At 38.8% G+C, this 13,217-nt stretch overlaps 2 protein-coding genes across 2 annotated transcripts in view; one reads left to right on the top strand and one right to left on the bottom strand.

Moving 5' to 3' along the window:
- Positions 1–954: 954 nt before the first annotated feature.
- LOC101856486 (valine--tRNA ligase, mitochondrial) lies at positions 955–3,472 on the bottom strand (the record flags this gene model as incomplete). Its single annotated transcript, XM_013085961.2, is given in 4 exon segments — positions 955–1,087; positions 1,316–1,410; positions 2,075–2,144; positions 3,342–3,472. Coding segments are annotated over 4 exon segments (424 nt in total), but the record flags the coding sequence as incomplete, so codon positions are not given.
- Positions 3,473–4,158: 686 nt separating this feature from the next.
- The window catches only part of LOC106012576, a gene marked incomplete in the record, with an annotated part of 17,966 nt that continues 8,907 nt past the window's right edge, over positions 4,159–13,217 (top strand). The window contains 2 exon segments of the mRNA XM_013085923.2: positions 4,159–4,243; positions 12,273–12,516. Of these exon segments, the coding sequence (XP_012941377.1) occupies positions 12,288–12,516 (229 nt within the window).

The raw sequence follows: 13,217 nt of genomic DNA, 5'->3' as shown, positions 1-13,217 counted from the left end.
GGGGGAATGATGATAAGGGAGGACCCTTCAAAAGATGCCACAAAGATCAAAGTCATTCGGTTGGACAGATAAAATTGGGTGCAGATCTAATAACACATTAAAAAGTCGGCATTCTAAAACAAGGAGGAAATGGTTTTAAAATGAGTTAAAAGTTGTCACAAAAGCAAAAATTCTATTATGACTCCAAAAATCGGTTTGTCATACTTGCTTTGACGAGAACAGTTTTACACACACTTGTACGGATTTGCCAGAAAATGAGGAAGCCGAACCATCATTGGTATCTGCACTTTTCTGTTCATCTGTCAACAAAGTAATGATTCCTATAAACAGTATGGGAAGCCGGTGTATTTAAGAACACATTTTCCTCTCACATCCTCAGTCGGAGCAGTGGGTATTTGTGTATTGTGTACTTCCCCTCTAGAGAACTGCCCTTTGTACGACTGACATGACAAGGTGGGAATGGCACTCTGGCCGCTGTAGGCCTACAACATAGAGAGGACAATCTAGATGAGATTGAAGGACACCAAGTGCACATTTCATGCCACCGATCGTACAGTTGTTGTTGTTGTTGTTAGCGATCCAGTAGTATCTGAGCGTTAACTCTTCTGCATGATGCCATTCGGTAATAGCTGCATGTCTGTTCTAATTGTTGTCTTGAGGAGTAGAGGCAGACACAAACTTCGCGTAACTCTCCAACACTTCCAATTTAGCACCCCCTGAATTGTTGAAGGATAACTTTGCTGTCTGACTGTGTGTTTCAAGAGACTGACTTCACATTTGAGTCACTAATCCTGGGCTTTGGTCAGAGTGAGAAGTACCTACTAGGCCAACTACAGAAGATAATTATTCATTCTGATAAAATAACCATGATGGTAGTGACGACAATGATGAAGACTATGACGACAATGATTGCGAGGAAGAAAACAGTAAGAGAGCGACACATGTGGCCCTCACCGTTCATCCGGTGGCGTCTGACGACGGCATCCTGCACAGCCCCAGTGAGTGCATGCCCCAGGTGTAGCCGGCCGGTCACGTTGGGCGGGGGCAGCAGAAGGGAGAACACAGGCGCACTCTCCGCTCCTCCAGCCTGCGAGTAACGCAACAAAACATACAGAATATATGGAACAAAACATACAGAACAGAACAAAACATACAGAACATATAGAACAAAACATACAGAACATACAGAACAAAACATACAGAACATACAGAACAAAATATTCAAAACAAAACATACAAAACAAAACATACAGAACAAATCATACAGAACAAAACAAACAAAACATACAGAACAAAAAGTAACGTCCCAACAAACCTGCGGAGAAAAGTAACCTTGCTGTATCCACCACTGGTACCACTCGCTCTCCACCTGCGCGGGGTCGTGGGTCTTGCCCAAGGGCTGACTGCAGTCTGATTGGCCAAATCGAAGTCATAAAGTACGTATAAGAACAAGTTTATGAGATCACTGAAAAAATGTCTAAAAAGATAACTAAACCAAATGAAATTACACACCTATACAAACCAAATGTCCAACAAGTTAAGAAATAGCAACATCTTAGACGTTACAAGCCAACATCATGACATAGAAAAAGAGCTCGGTTCCGCACCCAAAATAGCATTGAAATTGCCCTGCCTTTACATGGAACAGAAATATCAGACATATTAATTATTGCATTGCCTTTCTATATGTAACACAAATATCTGAGAAACATGGTGCACAAGAACATCAAGAGTGGGTTTGTGGACGTAGTTCTCCCAAACTTCCCCTGACACAGGGCACAACAACACTATCTCTACCATCAAAGCTATCACGCATACAGGCAAGCAAAGTGCCATAAGAGGATGAACTCCATTAACCATGAAAACATTGAGAGCAACAAAATCAATGTTTAACAACCTTCAGCGAAAAGACTTGAGAATAAGACTGTGTCTTAAGTTAAATTCACAAACAAAGGACAATTTAAGCTCAGTTTCATCTTTGCGTCTGTTTTCCAGAAAATGATGTCATGAAACAAAGTACTATTTATCCTTCCCCTTTTCCACTGTGCACAAAGACCAACATCAAAAGCCACACCTTTTTTGGGGATCTTTAGGTCTCCATTTTTAGAAGAATGTTGTCTGGATTGCTGAAATTCCCTCTTGATCTAAAATGCAAAGAACAGTGTGCCGTAAGCTGACAATACGTCTTTTTTCATCTTGGTGCCAAATATTTTTTTTGCTAAATCAAAAGCCAGATCAGTTACCCTACTTAAGTGAAAAAATGAATGTGAAAATAACTAGTTTTTTAAATTTCTATGAATTAGAATTCAAATTTCTGAAGAGTGCTATTTTTTAATGGGTACGCTGACAAAAAAACCCCAACTCTTGTCTCGAAACTGCTGCAAATTAAAAATTAAAAAGGCGTTTTGTCAGCTTACAGCAGAATTACCAAAGGCAAAATATTGAGTAAGAACTTGTTTCGTCTTACAAGTAGCTGAAGCAAATCTAAAATTTGACATACATGATGTGGTAGTCAGAAATCATTCAATATTAAACTTGTATTTTAAACAAAACAATGACAGAACAATGGGAAAACAAGCTTTGGATTCATGAGTCATCATAACATACACCCATTTTATTTATACGTATATCACAGAGAAGAATTACAAAGTGTTCGACAGTAGATTTTCCAAGTTTATTATTTGGTCTGACAGAAATGTAGAGAAATAATTAAATTTACCATTTGAATCTACAATAGATCTAAAAATCTAGACCTAGAGTCTAGATCTAGCTACATGAATAAAAGTTATCAAATTTTTAATTTATTCAAAGCTCCACAATTTTGAGCAGCATGCAATACAGGCAAACGGCAAACAACTTGATCCTGAACAGTCACACAATGACAACCACATAGGACGACAATGCATTTATCAATATAATATAGATCTATATACTCATTTAGTCATTAGTTTTGGAGGAGGAGGAGGAGGAGGAGGAGGAGGAGGAGGAGGAATAGAAGAAGAAGAAGAAGAAGAAGAAGAAGAAGAAGAAGAAGAAGAAGAAGAAGAAAAGAAGAAGAAAAGAAGAAGAAGGAGAAGAAGAAGAAGGAGAAGAAGAAGAAGAAGAAGAAGAAGAAGAAGAAGAAGAAAATGTAGATCTACATTAGGTATAAGATCTAAATCTAGATCTAGATTTAGATCTAGATATAAAAATCTAGATTTGTAATTTGTTTGAGTTTGGTCTCTCGAGGCGCAACAAGAACCAACAATAAGATTAGATTATAATGTCAATAACAACAACAGGACATTTAGATAAAAAAAAAAAGTTGCATGAATCATGAATTTAAAAAAAAACATAGCTACCAAATGGCTCAAATGTGTTGACATAGGACACACATTGCCCCAAAAACTTAGACAATGACAGTTGTAAATATAATTTAGTCGGTGTAATCTCATCGTGAAGGAGGGTCGCATCCAGGGCGCTGCCATTTTGTTTGTTGATAGATCTGTTTTAAAATTAATGGTTTGGCATAGACTTGACTTTCAAAACAAAATTGGTATTGATTTAATCAATTTTTTTATCATATTGTTGTACTATTCATTCAAGAAAGATTTATATCGTTTGTAGTAAATTTTCTTGAATGCTATAATCCAGCTAGACGTTGTATGGAAATCCAATCCGTACTTTAAGTGGTCCAAGCCAAGAGAATTTTCCCAGTTCCTATAAATAACTAGGCACTTACTCGTTTTTAGCCCAGACCGAATACAAAGTCTGGTCTAGACAAAACGAATACTCAGAGTCCGACTACATAGTAGGAATGACTTTATGAGGACAAGTAGTCGCAGGGTGAAATATTTTGTGATCGATACTAAAAAAAGTACTCGTTCTCAAAACATTCACGTCGGTCAGTCGGTCGATTCTTTTTCTGGCTATGGCGTCTGTCGTCTGTTCGTTCCTCATTGTGGTTGCGATGAGGAGAAAGCTCCCAATGAGTTTTTAGTTTGGGTTTCCCTTTTGTTGTGTGAGCCTTTAGTCGGAAATTCTTTCTTTACACTCGACTAATGAGTTGTACTCGCCAGCTGGACTGCTACGCATTTTGTTAGTCGTTGGTTTCAAGTTGGCAAAAGTTTTGGATTCAACAAAGGCTCGACAAGATTAAGAACGAATTTAAATAAAGTGAAAGTGAAAGTGAAAGTAAAGGAAAAAGAATTCAACTGTACGGAAAACCAAGACTGGGGTCTCTGCTGTGAGGCTGAAACTGAAGGTAATATTATTGGCTCTGTGGCTGGTAGAACGTTTAAGGCTGCGGTACGTACACCCATTAATAAATCGAAGTGGCTAGCCGTGTACACTTAATAATAAATCGAAGTGGCTAGCTGTACTTAAACTTAAGTACGGCTAGATCTAGATCTAGATAATCTAGAGATATCTAGACTGCTAGTCTAGCCGTACTTAGATCTAGATAGGTTTGGCCCTATCGACTCAAGCCTGTTAAGTACACAGGTCTCATTAGATCTAGATCTAGATCTAGTAATTATTCAGGTTCAAATACATGCAAGTCAGTAAGGCACCTTTTTTGTTTTTGTCTGAAATACAAATACTTTAGGCATTGCAAACTAAAAATTTCATTTACAATTCAGCCATCAATATGAAATACGGCTAGACTGACAGTCTAGCCGTCCTTTTAAGTAGGGCTAGCCTGGCTGTCTACCCGTACTTAAGTACGTACTTATCTTAGGCCCTATTAACATTAGAAAACAGGAGGTTTAAAATACATGCAATGTCATTAAGGCACCTGGTTTCGTCTCAAATACAAATACTTTAGGTACTGCACACTAAAAATGTATATTTACAATTCAGTAGGCCTATTTTTTTAAAATGGTGAGTCTAGCCATCATATTAAGAATAAGTACAGCTAGACTGCGAGTCTAGCCGTACTTAAGTACGGCTAGACTGTCAGTCTAGCTGTCATTAAGTACGGCTAGCCTCTTCCTTAATAAATCATAATAAATGAAATAACAGCCTGGAAGATGAAGATATTTAGATCTAGATCTATAGATCTAGAGTCTAGATCTACACTAGATCTAGATCGGCTAGATCTATCAATGCCCCCATGATCAGACCTCGTAAGTGACAATTTGTGCGAAATTGACTTTTTCACACCATCACATTCTACGGCTTACGGTGCACATGTCAACAGAAGGTTTAATGAAAAAACTGTATAAAAGTGTCTTTTATCGTAGTACGGCTAGACTGGCTCTACTTAGATCTATGTTACCTCACATTACTCAGATAGTGAATATGTCACTTGCCACTGGCACAGTACCTAATACTTTCAAACAAGCTATTGTAAAACCTTTATTGAAAAAACCCGGGCTTAATAAAAATGAATTAAAATACTATCGACCAGTTTCGAATTTGCAATTTGTCTCAAAAATTCTAGAGAAGATTGTTTTAAGTCAAGTTTTGTCTCACATGAGAAAAAATGGTCTTGAGGAAATTTACCAATCTGCCTATAAAACTCATCATAGTACCGAAACTGCGCTTTTGAAAGTAATGTCTGATTTATTGGATTCCATTGATAGCAAAAACATCTGTCTTTTAACTCTTTTGGATCTGTCCGCAGCTTTTGACACAATTGACCATGCTATTCTACTCACAAGACTTGAGCGCTCATTTGGCTTATCGGGTACTGTGCTTTCATGGTTTAAGTCATATTTACTAGAAAGAGTTCAGTCAGTGCAAATTAAAAATAGCTTTTCAAAGCAGGTCAGGCTCGATTATGGAGTTCCACAGGGGTCCGTTCTTGGACCAGTGCTCTTTACACTATATACACAGCCCTTAGCAAGCATTTTACAAAATCATGGATTGAATTATCATTTTTATGCCGATGATTCCCAAATGTATGTTAATGGCACCATTCAAGATCTACCAAACATGATTTCCATCACTAAACAATGTTTTTATGAAATTAAAAAGTGGATGACAGTAAACAAATTGAAACTAAACGAAGAAAAGACAGACATCCTTTTTATTTAAAAAAGCCACAATTAAATAAAGATCTGGAAAGTGTCAACTTTGATTTATATGGGCATATGACATCTAGTAAAGAAGTTGTCAGGAATCTCGGTGTATATATTGACCACCACTTATCAATGGGCTCGTTTGTAGGATCTCTGTCCAAATCCCTTCATTTTCAGCTGAGAAGGATAGGCCTAGTTCGAAAGTACTTAAACGAAGAGACCACAAAAACACTGGTAACATCTCTTATCCTATCTAGATTAGACTATTGTAACTCACTCCTAGCAGGTCTGAACAACAAATATTTGAATCGTTTACAAGTAATTCAAAACAATGCCGCTAGACTGATAACAAGATCTAAAAAACGAGACCATGTCACTCCATTATTAAAAGAACTGCATTGGCTCCCTGTAAAAGAACGAATAATATTTAAAATCTGCGTCATGTGTTTCAAATGTGTAAATAAAACTGCTCCTTTTTATCTACAAGAACTTATCAGTATATATATAAACCAGGGAGAAACCTAAGATCATCGAACGATAACACCCTACTTGTGACACCTGTAAAATCATACAAATCATATGGAGAGAGATCTTTCTCATATCTTGGTTCATTTATGTGGAACAGATTACCCATGAAACTAAGACAAATAAGAACACTTGATAGCTTCAAAAGACATCTTAAACATTTTCTGATCCTACAGGCCTATCCTTCATAAGCTGTTAACGTTATCTTTCATTATATTTGTTCTGTTCCTATGTCTGGATGAAAATAGTCTGTGTGTGTGTGCGTGTGTGCGTGTGTGTGTGTGTGTGTGTTTGTGCATTAATGTATATTGCTTGAGAAGAAAGGAAGTAGTAAGAAAGGTTTTTGGAAAATGGGTATTCCAATGTAAAGCGCATTGAGCTACTTTTTTTGGAAATGCGCTATATAAATGTTATATATTATTATTATTATTATTATTATTATTATTATGTTTGGCCCTATCGACTCAAACCTGTTAAGTACACAGGCCTCATTAGATCTAGATCTAGTAATTATTCAGATTCAAATACATGCAAGTCAGTAAGGCACCTTTGGTTTTGTCTGAAATACAAATACTTTAGGCATTGCAAACTAAAAATTTCATTTACAATTCAGCCATCAATATTAAGTACGGCTAGCCTGGCTGTCTACCCGTGCTTAAGTACGGCTAGACTGCCAGTCTAGCCGTACTTATCTTAGGCCCTACATTAGAAAACAGGAGTTAACATGCACTGTCATTAAGGCACCTGGTTTCGTCTCAAATACAAATACTTTAGGTACTGCACACTAAAAATGTATATATTTACAATTCAGTAGGCCTATTTTTTGTAAATGGTCAGTCTAGCCATCATATTAAGAATAAGTACGGCTAGACTGCGAGTCTAGCCGTACTTAAGTACGGCTAGACTGCCTGTCTAGCCGTCATTAAGTACGGCTAGCCTCTTCCTTTATCGTTAGTAAACTAAACTCGCAAGTCCGCCCCTCCCCAAACGCGGTTGTGATCAGAACCCGTAAGCGCTTTCGTTCCGCTTACACAAGTTTTGACTACAGCTCAGCACGCTGATTCGAGACAGGTCATCGACACTTAGGATCAAGTGGTCAAAGTAACGCGTATCGACCTTTTGTACCTGATTCACTATGTTTTCCAGTTCCGACACGTTTTGTATCACAGTCATAATCGACGAATCTTCATCTTCTGTGGCGTCGGTGGCCTAGTGGTTAGGCTTTTGGACTCGCAACTGTAAGGTCGTGGGTTTGAATCCCATCACGGACCCGACGTTGTGTCCTTGGGAAAGGCACTTTAAATGAATTTTCCTCACTTCACCCAGGTGGGAATGGGTACCCGGCTATAGACAGACAAAGATCTTGTCAGTTTGTTAGTGTTTGAGCGCTTAATCAGCTGCTTGCACTGTATGCTTCACGGAAAGCTGAGAATGTTTCGGAGTGTTCTATGGTCTGCTGGGGTAATAATATAGTGTAAAGCGCATAGAGCCTGTTGTTGAGCGGGGATATGCGCTATACAATGCTATTTATTATCTATTATATTATTATTTTGTCAAATCTGCCTCACTTCTGACATCTGCTTCACCACACCCATCTGTACCCCTTACGGTCAATCCTGAATCATCTGCTTTGTCTGTTTCCCCAATGTGATCCCCCTATAATATATGTCACTCACCACCCATTGCCATTGCCGAGCCTGCATTAGTTCTGAAATCCCACTGATCAAATCAATATATGTTCAGTCACCTCGTCTTACTCGAGGTCGACCCTGTATCACCTTTCTGGTCAGATTCCCCTGATCTGTCTGCTCATATGCCAGCCATTGTGGAAGTAACGTTGCACTCTAAGCCTGGTTCCCCACAGTATATGTCGCCTAAACCAGATCTTGAGGACAGTCTGACTTTAAAAACAAACATTACAATAGTAGAACGTTCCTGCAGAACGGAAGCAAAACTTTTTTTAAACGAACAGATTTATGCCAGCAAGGTCAGGCATATAATATATATAATATATATGTCTGAAATGATAAAAACAAACCCGTATGAGAAAAGAAAAGGTCATGTGAATGCAAGAGAGCTGGGTTGAAGTGCAAAGAACTTTCCGAATGTAACAGACAGAAAGTTCTCAATTCTATCTGGCCCCTGCACTGAGAAGGAAAAGCGGCGTACATTAAACTCCCAAACGGAAGAGAATCCTGGGCATGGGTAGACATGCACAGATGTTGAATATCTTTTGGAAAAAGAAGGCCAGAAACTCTGTTTGCAATTGAAGCATGTTCCTCAGGACAACAGCTGTTGGTGATTGGTGTATTATTAGGAGCATTGTTGTGGATCGAGACACTTCTGTCTCCAATGAAACTGCCAGTACAGAGCGTTGCCCAAACACTGCCGCTAGAGACAACCCTCACTACAAGAAAGCATCTGCGCAAAAACATTTCTTATTGAAGATTTCTTTGCAAAACTGTCCAAAGTAAGTTCTCATTATTGTCGAAAACAAAACAGGAAAGTTGTATTTTGAGCCAATCTTCTATAGTATACGAACTTCACAGAAGTATGTTGAGCTTTGTCAACGGAAAAAAACAAAAACTGCATTTGGCCATCTCGACATTTAGGGGCATTTTCCATGAGCAAAATATGTCTGTTAACGCGCCAGTGCGACCTGTGTGTGAGCGATACGGGCAGAAAAATCGGTGATGAGATTTGGAATCGTTCCAATGAAGAAGAGCTCGGGCCGAAAAGGACAACGATAAGAAACTGGCTGCAGCCAACAACGGTAGAGATCTGTGTAATCGCCATGGATCTTCAGTCTGTTCTCTTGGCGCCTTGTCTACAAGCACAACTTTACAATAGATAACTTGGTGACAATGAATGTGAGATGCTACGTTTGACATAAAGGGGAGGGTGAATTGTCGGCCAGTTTGCGTTATGAATCATTGACTATCTTCAAACTGAAGCCAACTGTAAAACAGTGATTTATCTATTCAGACCGTTGCTGTTACCAAAATAGAAATGTGTGTGTGTGTGTGTGTGTGTGTGTGTGTGTGTGTGTGTGTGTGTGTGTGTGTGTGTGTGTGACTTTGGAGATCTTTGTCTGGTGCCAAAGTTCTCCCATGTGCATGATCTTTATTCTTTCGTTTGACATTGCTGACAAATAACTCCAGATGCTTTAAGAAGTATATGTAAAATGAGCAAATAAGAAAATGCATTATTGAACATGCACATGAAGTGTCAGACAATTTACACTCATCGTCCAGCCTCGTTATTCTGGCAAAGGGCAACCAGTCCTGGCAATTCTCTTGTATCCAGTGCATGGTGCGGTAGCCGTGAGATTGCACATGATAATGTTTTAATTGTAACCCGGTGGGAATCAAACCCTAACCTCCCTGGTCTCACAAAGGTGTCCTGACCACCATCTACTCAAGTCGGTTCTTTTGTCGTACGAAAATATTGTAGCTTACGAGTATGCACTTTACCAACATTTCACCGTGATCAAACCTCGTAAACGGCAATAGTCATCGCTTACGAATTACGAGGTCTGATCTCAACCACGGTAATATAATCATTGCTCGTAAGCGTCATAACATAAGAAAATCAATGTTTATTTTTTTAAAAGTAACTAACCCTCATTTAGTTACATTGTTTTGAGTGGTTTTATTATGCGAAATTGAAGAAGTTTGACAATTTTTCCTTCTCCTGGAAAATGATCTCTCTGGCACTTACGAGGTCTGATCATGGGGGCATCGATATATTTAGATATATAGATCTAGATCTAGAATCTAGATCTTGCTCCTATAGATATATATTTTTTAAAATTATATGTTTACATTCTCACCCTGCCTCCAGCAGACAGTCTATTCACTTCTTTTGAGGATCACAGGGTCGTAGTTTTGGTAAAGGAAGAGGCTAGCCGTACAGCTGTAGGCATGCCAGTTAGTCACAGGCCCAGTTAGTCACACTAGTCACTGGCCCTAAAGTCCCTCTAAAATGTCAATTTGACAGTTTGTGTTGTTCAATATTTCTTACTTTTTGTAAGCAAATAAAAGCAAAATTAAATTACTCTAAAATTTCAACAATGAATATTCTTTCGTTAAAAACAATTGAAAAATGAAATTCAATTCATAGTGGGCCTGTGACTAACTGTAGTTTGTCTTGTGACTAACTGGGCCTGTGACTAACTGTAGTTTGTCTTGTGACTAACTGGGCCTGTGACTAACTGTAGTTTGTCCTGTGACTAACTGTACTTTGTCCTGTGACTAACTGGGCCTGTGACTTACTGTAGTTTTTCCTGTGACTAACTGGGCCTGTGACTAACTGTAGTTTGTTCTGTGACTAACTGTAGTTTGTCCTGTGACTAACTGTAGTTTGTCCTATGACTAACTGGGCCTATTACTAACTGGGCAGTCCCCGAACAGCTAACTAGACTCTATTTTGGAGAAATATTGTACGTGTTTTATTGACCTTGACCATCAATGATTTATTTATAGAGGCACCAGCCATCCATGTCCAGGTGCTGTTTTAGCCTCTTTTTCCTGTATGCGGATTAATAATATCTTTTTGCCAATGTATTGTTTTTGCTTCTATGTACCCCATATCTAAAGGTTCTCAATCTGGACATCACCTATAACTCGCTGTAATTGCCCCCCCCTCCCCCCACCATTTCTCATCATCCCCCCCCCCCCCCCTTGTAGTGTCATCATTTATGTTACCGTCTATTTTTATCGATAACACGTGGATTAAGGCAGGTATTCATGATAATTACGGGAAAAAACAAGCAAACAAAACAAAACAAAACCCCCATCAATTAAATAAGAAAGAAAGAAAGAAAGAAAGAAAGAAAGAAATAATGCTATTGATTATCACAATACAAATATTGATAATGAGAAGAAGAAGGAAAAGAAGAAGAAGAAGAAGAAGAAGATAAACGGTCATAACATCATTATCAAAAACAATAATACCAACAATATAATTGATTTGAGTAAAATAATGAAATAATATTAAAATAATAAATGCAGTAATATTATTATAAATCAAAATTTCTAAAAGGACACTACTTGGAATCCGCCGATTGTATGGGATCAGATACCTTGTATGAATACGTTAAATAAGATAATTCAATCCATACAATATGAGGCTATATCTTCAGATCACCATCCTTTTTTTTTTTCAAGAGGAAAGCAGATGTCTACTCTCATTTTGTGTTTGGTCATTCTATTGAGTTACATAAGCGAAGTCATTTCGTCCCACATAATTGGAGTGTGACGATGTGATGGAATGACAGGTTACCGGCTAGTTGTAGGCTACTGAATAAAGATGGCTAGACTGACAAAAAGCAAAAAAATACTGAATTGTACTTAATGACGGCTAGAATGCTTGTCTAGCCGTACTTAATAATAATGATGGAATCTAGACTGACAAAAGCGAAAAATACTGAATTGTAAAAAAAATAATTTGTGTGCAATACCTAAAGAAACCCCCTGGTTGAAAAATGCTTTAGATCTGATCGTGAAACGGGTCAATTCATATGAGAGTTTTTTGCTGCAGATCACAAATGATATGGCATGATACGGCCATTAAATGAATTATTGCCAAGAAAATATAAAACTTAATCTCAAAACATCAATTTAAATTATTAGGAAAAATGTAGGAAAGTTTAACAATACAAGTCACAATGAAATATTTAGAACCGGTAATTTGCGACAGAGATGTAAAGTGATTTACTGATGGATTGTTCTTCTCTTTCTTCAGTTTGATTTCGTCCAAATGGCAATGGAGAAAAAGGAAGCAGCCATTCGGAGCTTTGTTTTCTTTGACACGGAGACTACTGGGCTCCCGAGTCCTGGCAACAGGCCAAAGATCACGGAGCTGAGTTTTGTTGCTCTAACACGAGAGGAGCTTCTCTCGAGGAATTGTGCCCCGCGGGCCCTCAATAAACTCACCTTGTGCTTCAATCCTGGGAAAAGAATTGGTGTTCACTCATCCATAATTACAGGTCTGTTGTGTGTATGTTTGTACGTCTGTTTATTTGTTTTAGGGCCTATGTAGACCCTATGTACTGTATAATCCACTTATTTCTACTGCCGATGTATGGACATTTTGACATATCCACATATTTTCCAATTACGAAGTTTTTCCTTCAATATCTTCACCTAACAATTCCTCTTATTGAGACTTTTTTTAAAGGCCCACTCTGCTTTATCGACATGCTTCCTGGGTACCTGGCGAAGTCCACAATCATAAATGGGGGGAAGCCACGCTAACGGTCAACACATTAGTTCTTCATCAAGTCCACATACCCGCCAAGTAGCCTATTGGACACAGCAGGCTTTAGTAGGTCATGTAGGGCCTACACAGTGTAGTCTCCAACACAGGACACTGCCTCACAGACAGGAGCATCTCGCGTGCTGGGCATCACCTCCCTACCTCTACTCACCTCCCTACCCCCACTCACCTCCCTACCGCCACTCACCTCCCTACCCCTACTCCCAATTGCTCACCCCCCTCCCCCATCCCATTCTCAGTGTGTCGCTGGCAAGTGCCACTGTCAGTGAGTCAATGCCTCGCCTTTCAATTTCCCCCCAGCCAGCGGCCACAAACAGGCCTTACAAGGATGCTACAACAAAGTTTGCGCTGGTGTATTGTGTGCGCCTCGCGTTGCTTGGTCTTTGGTACCGGTACAGCAACTCCACCCCC

The sequence above is a fragment of the Aplysia californica genome, unplaced genomic scaffold (genome assembly GCF_000002075.1).
Source record: "Aplysia californica isolate F4 #8 unplaced genomic scaffold, AplCal3.0 scaffold00016, whole genome shotgun sequence".
Classification (NCBI taxonomy): domain Eukaryota; kingdom Metazoa; phylum Mollusca; class Gastropoda; order Aplysiida; family Aplysiidae; genus Aplysia; species Aplysia californica.
The sequence above is the reverse complement of the archived record's forward strand: the minus strand, read 5'-3'. Positions and strand labels throughout refer to the sequence as shown.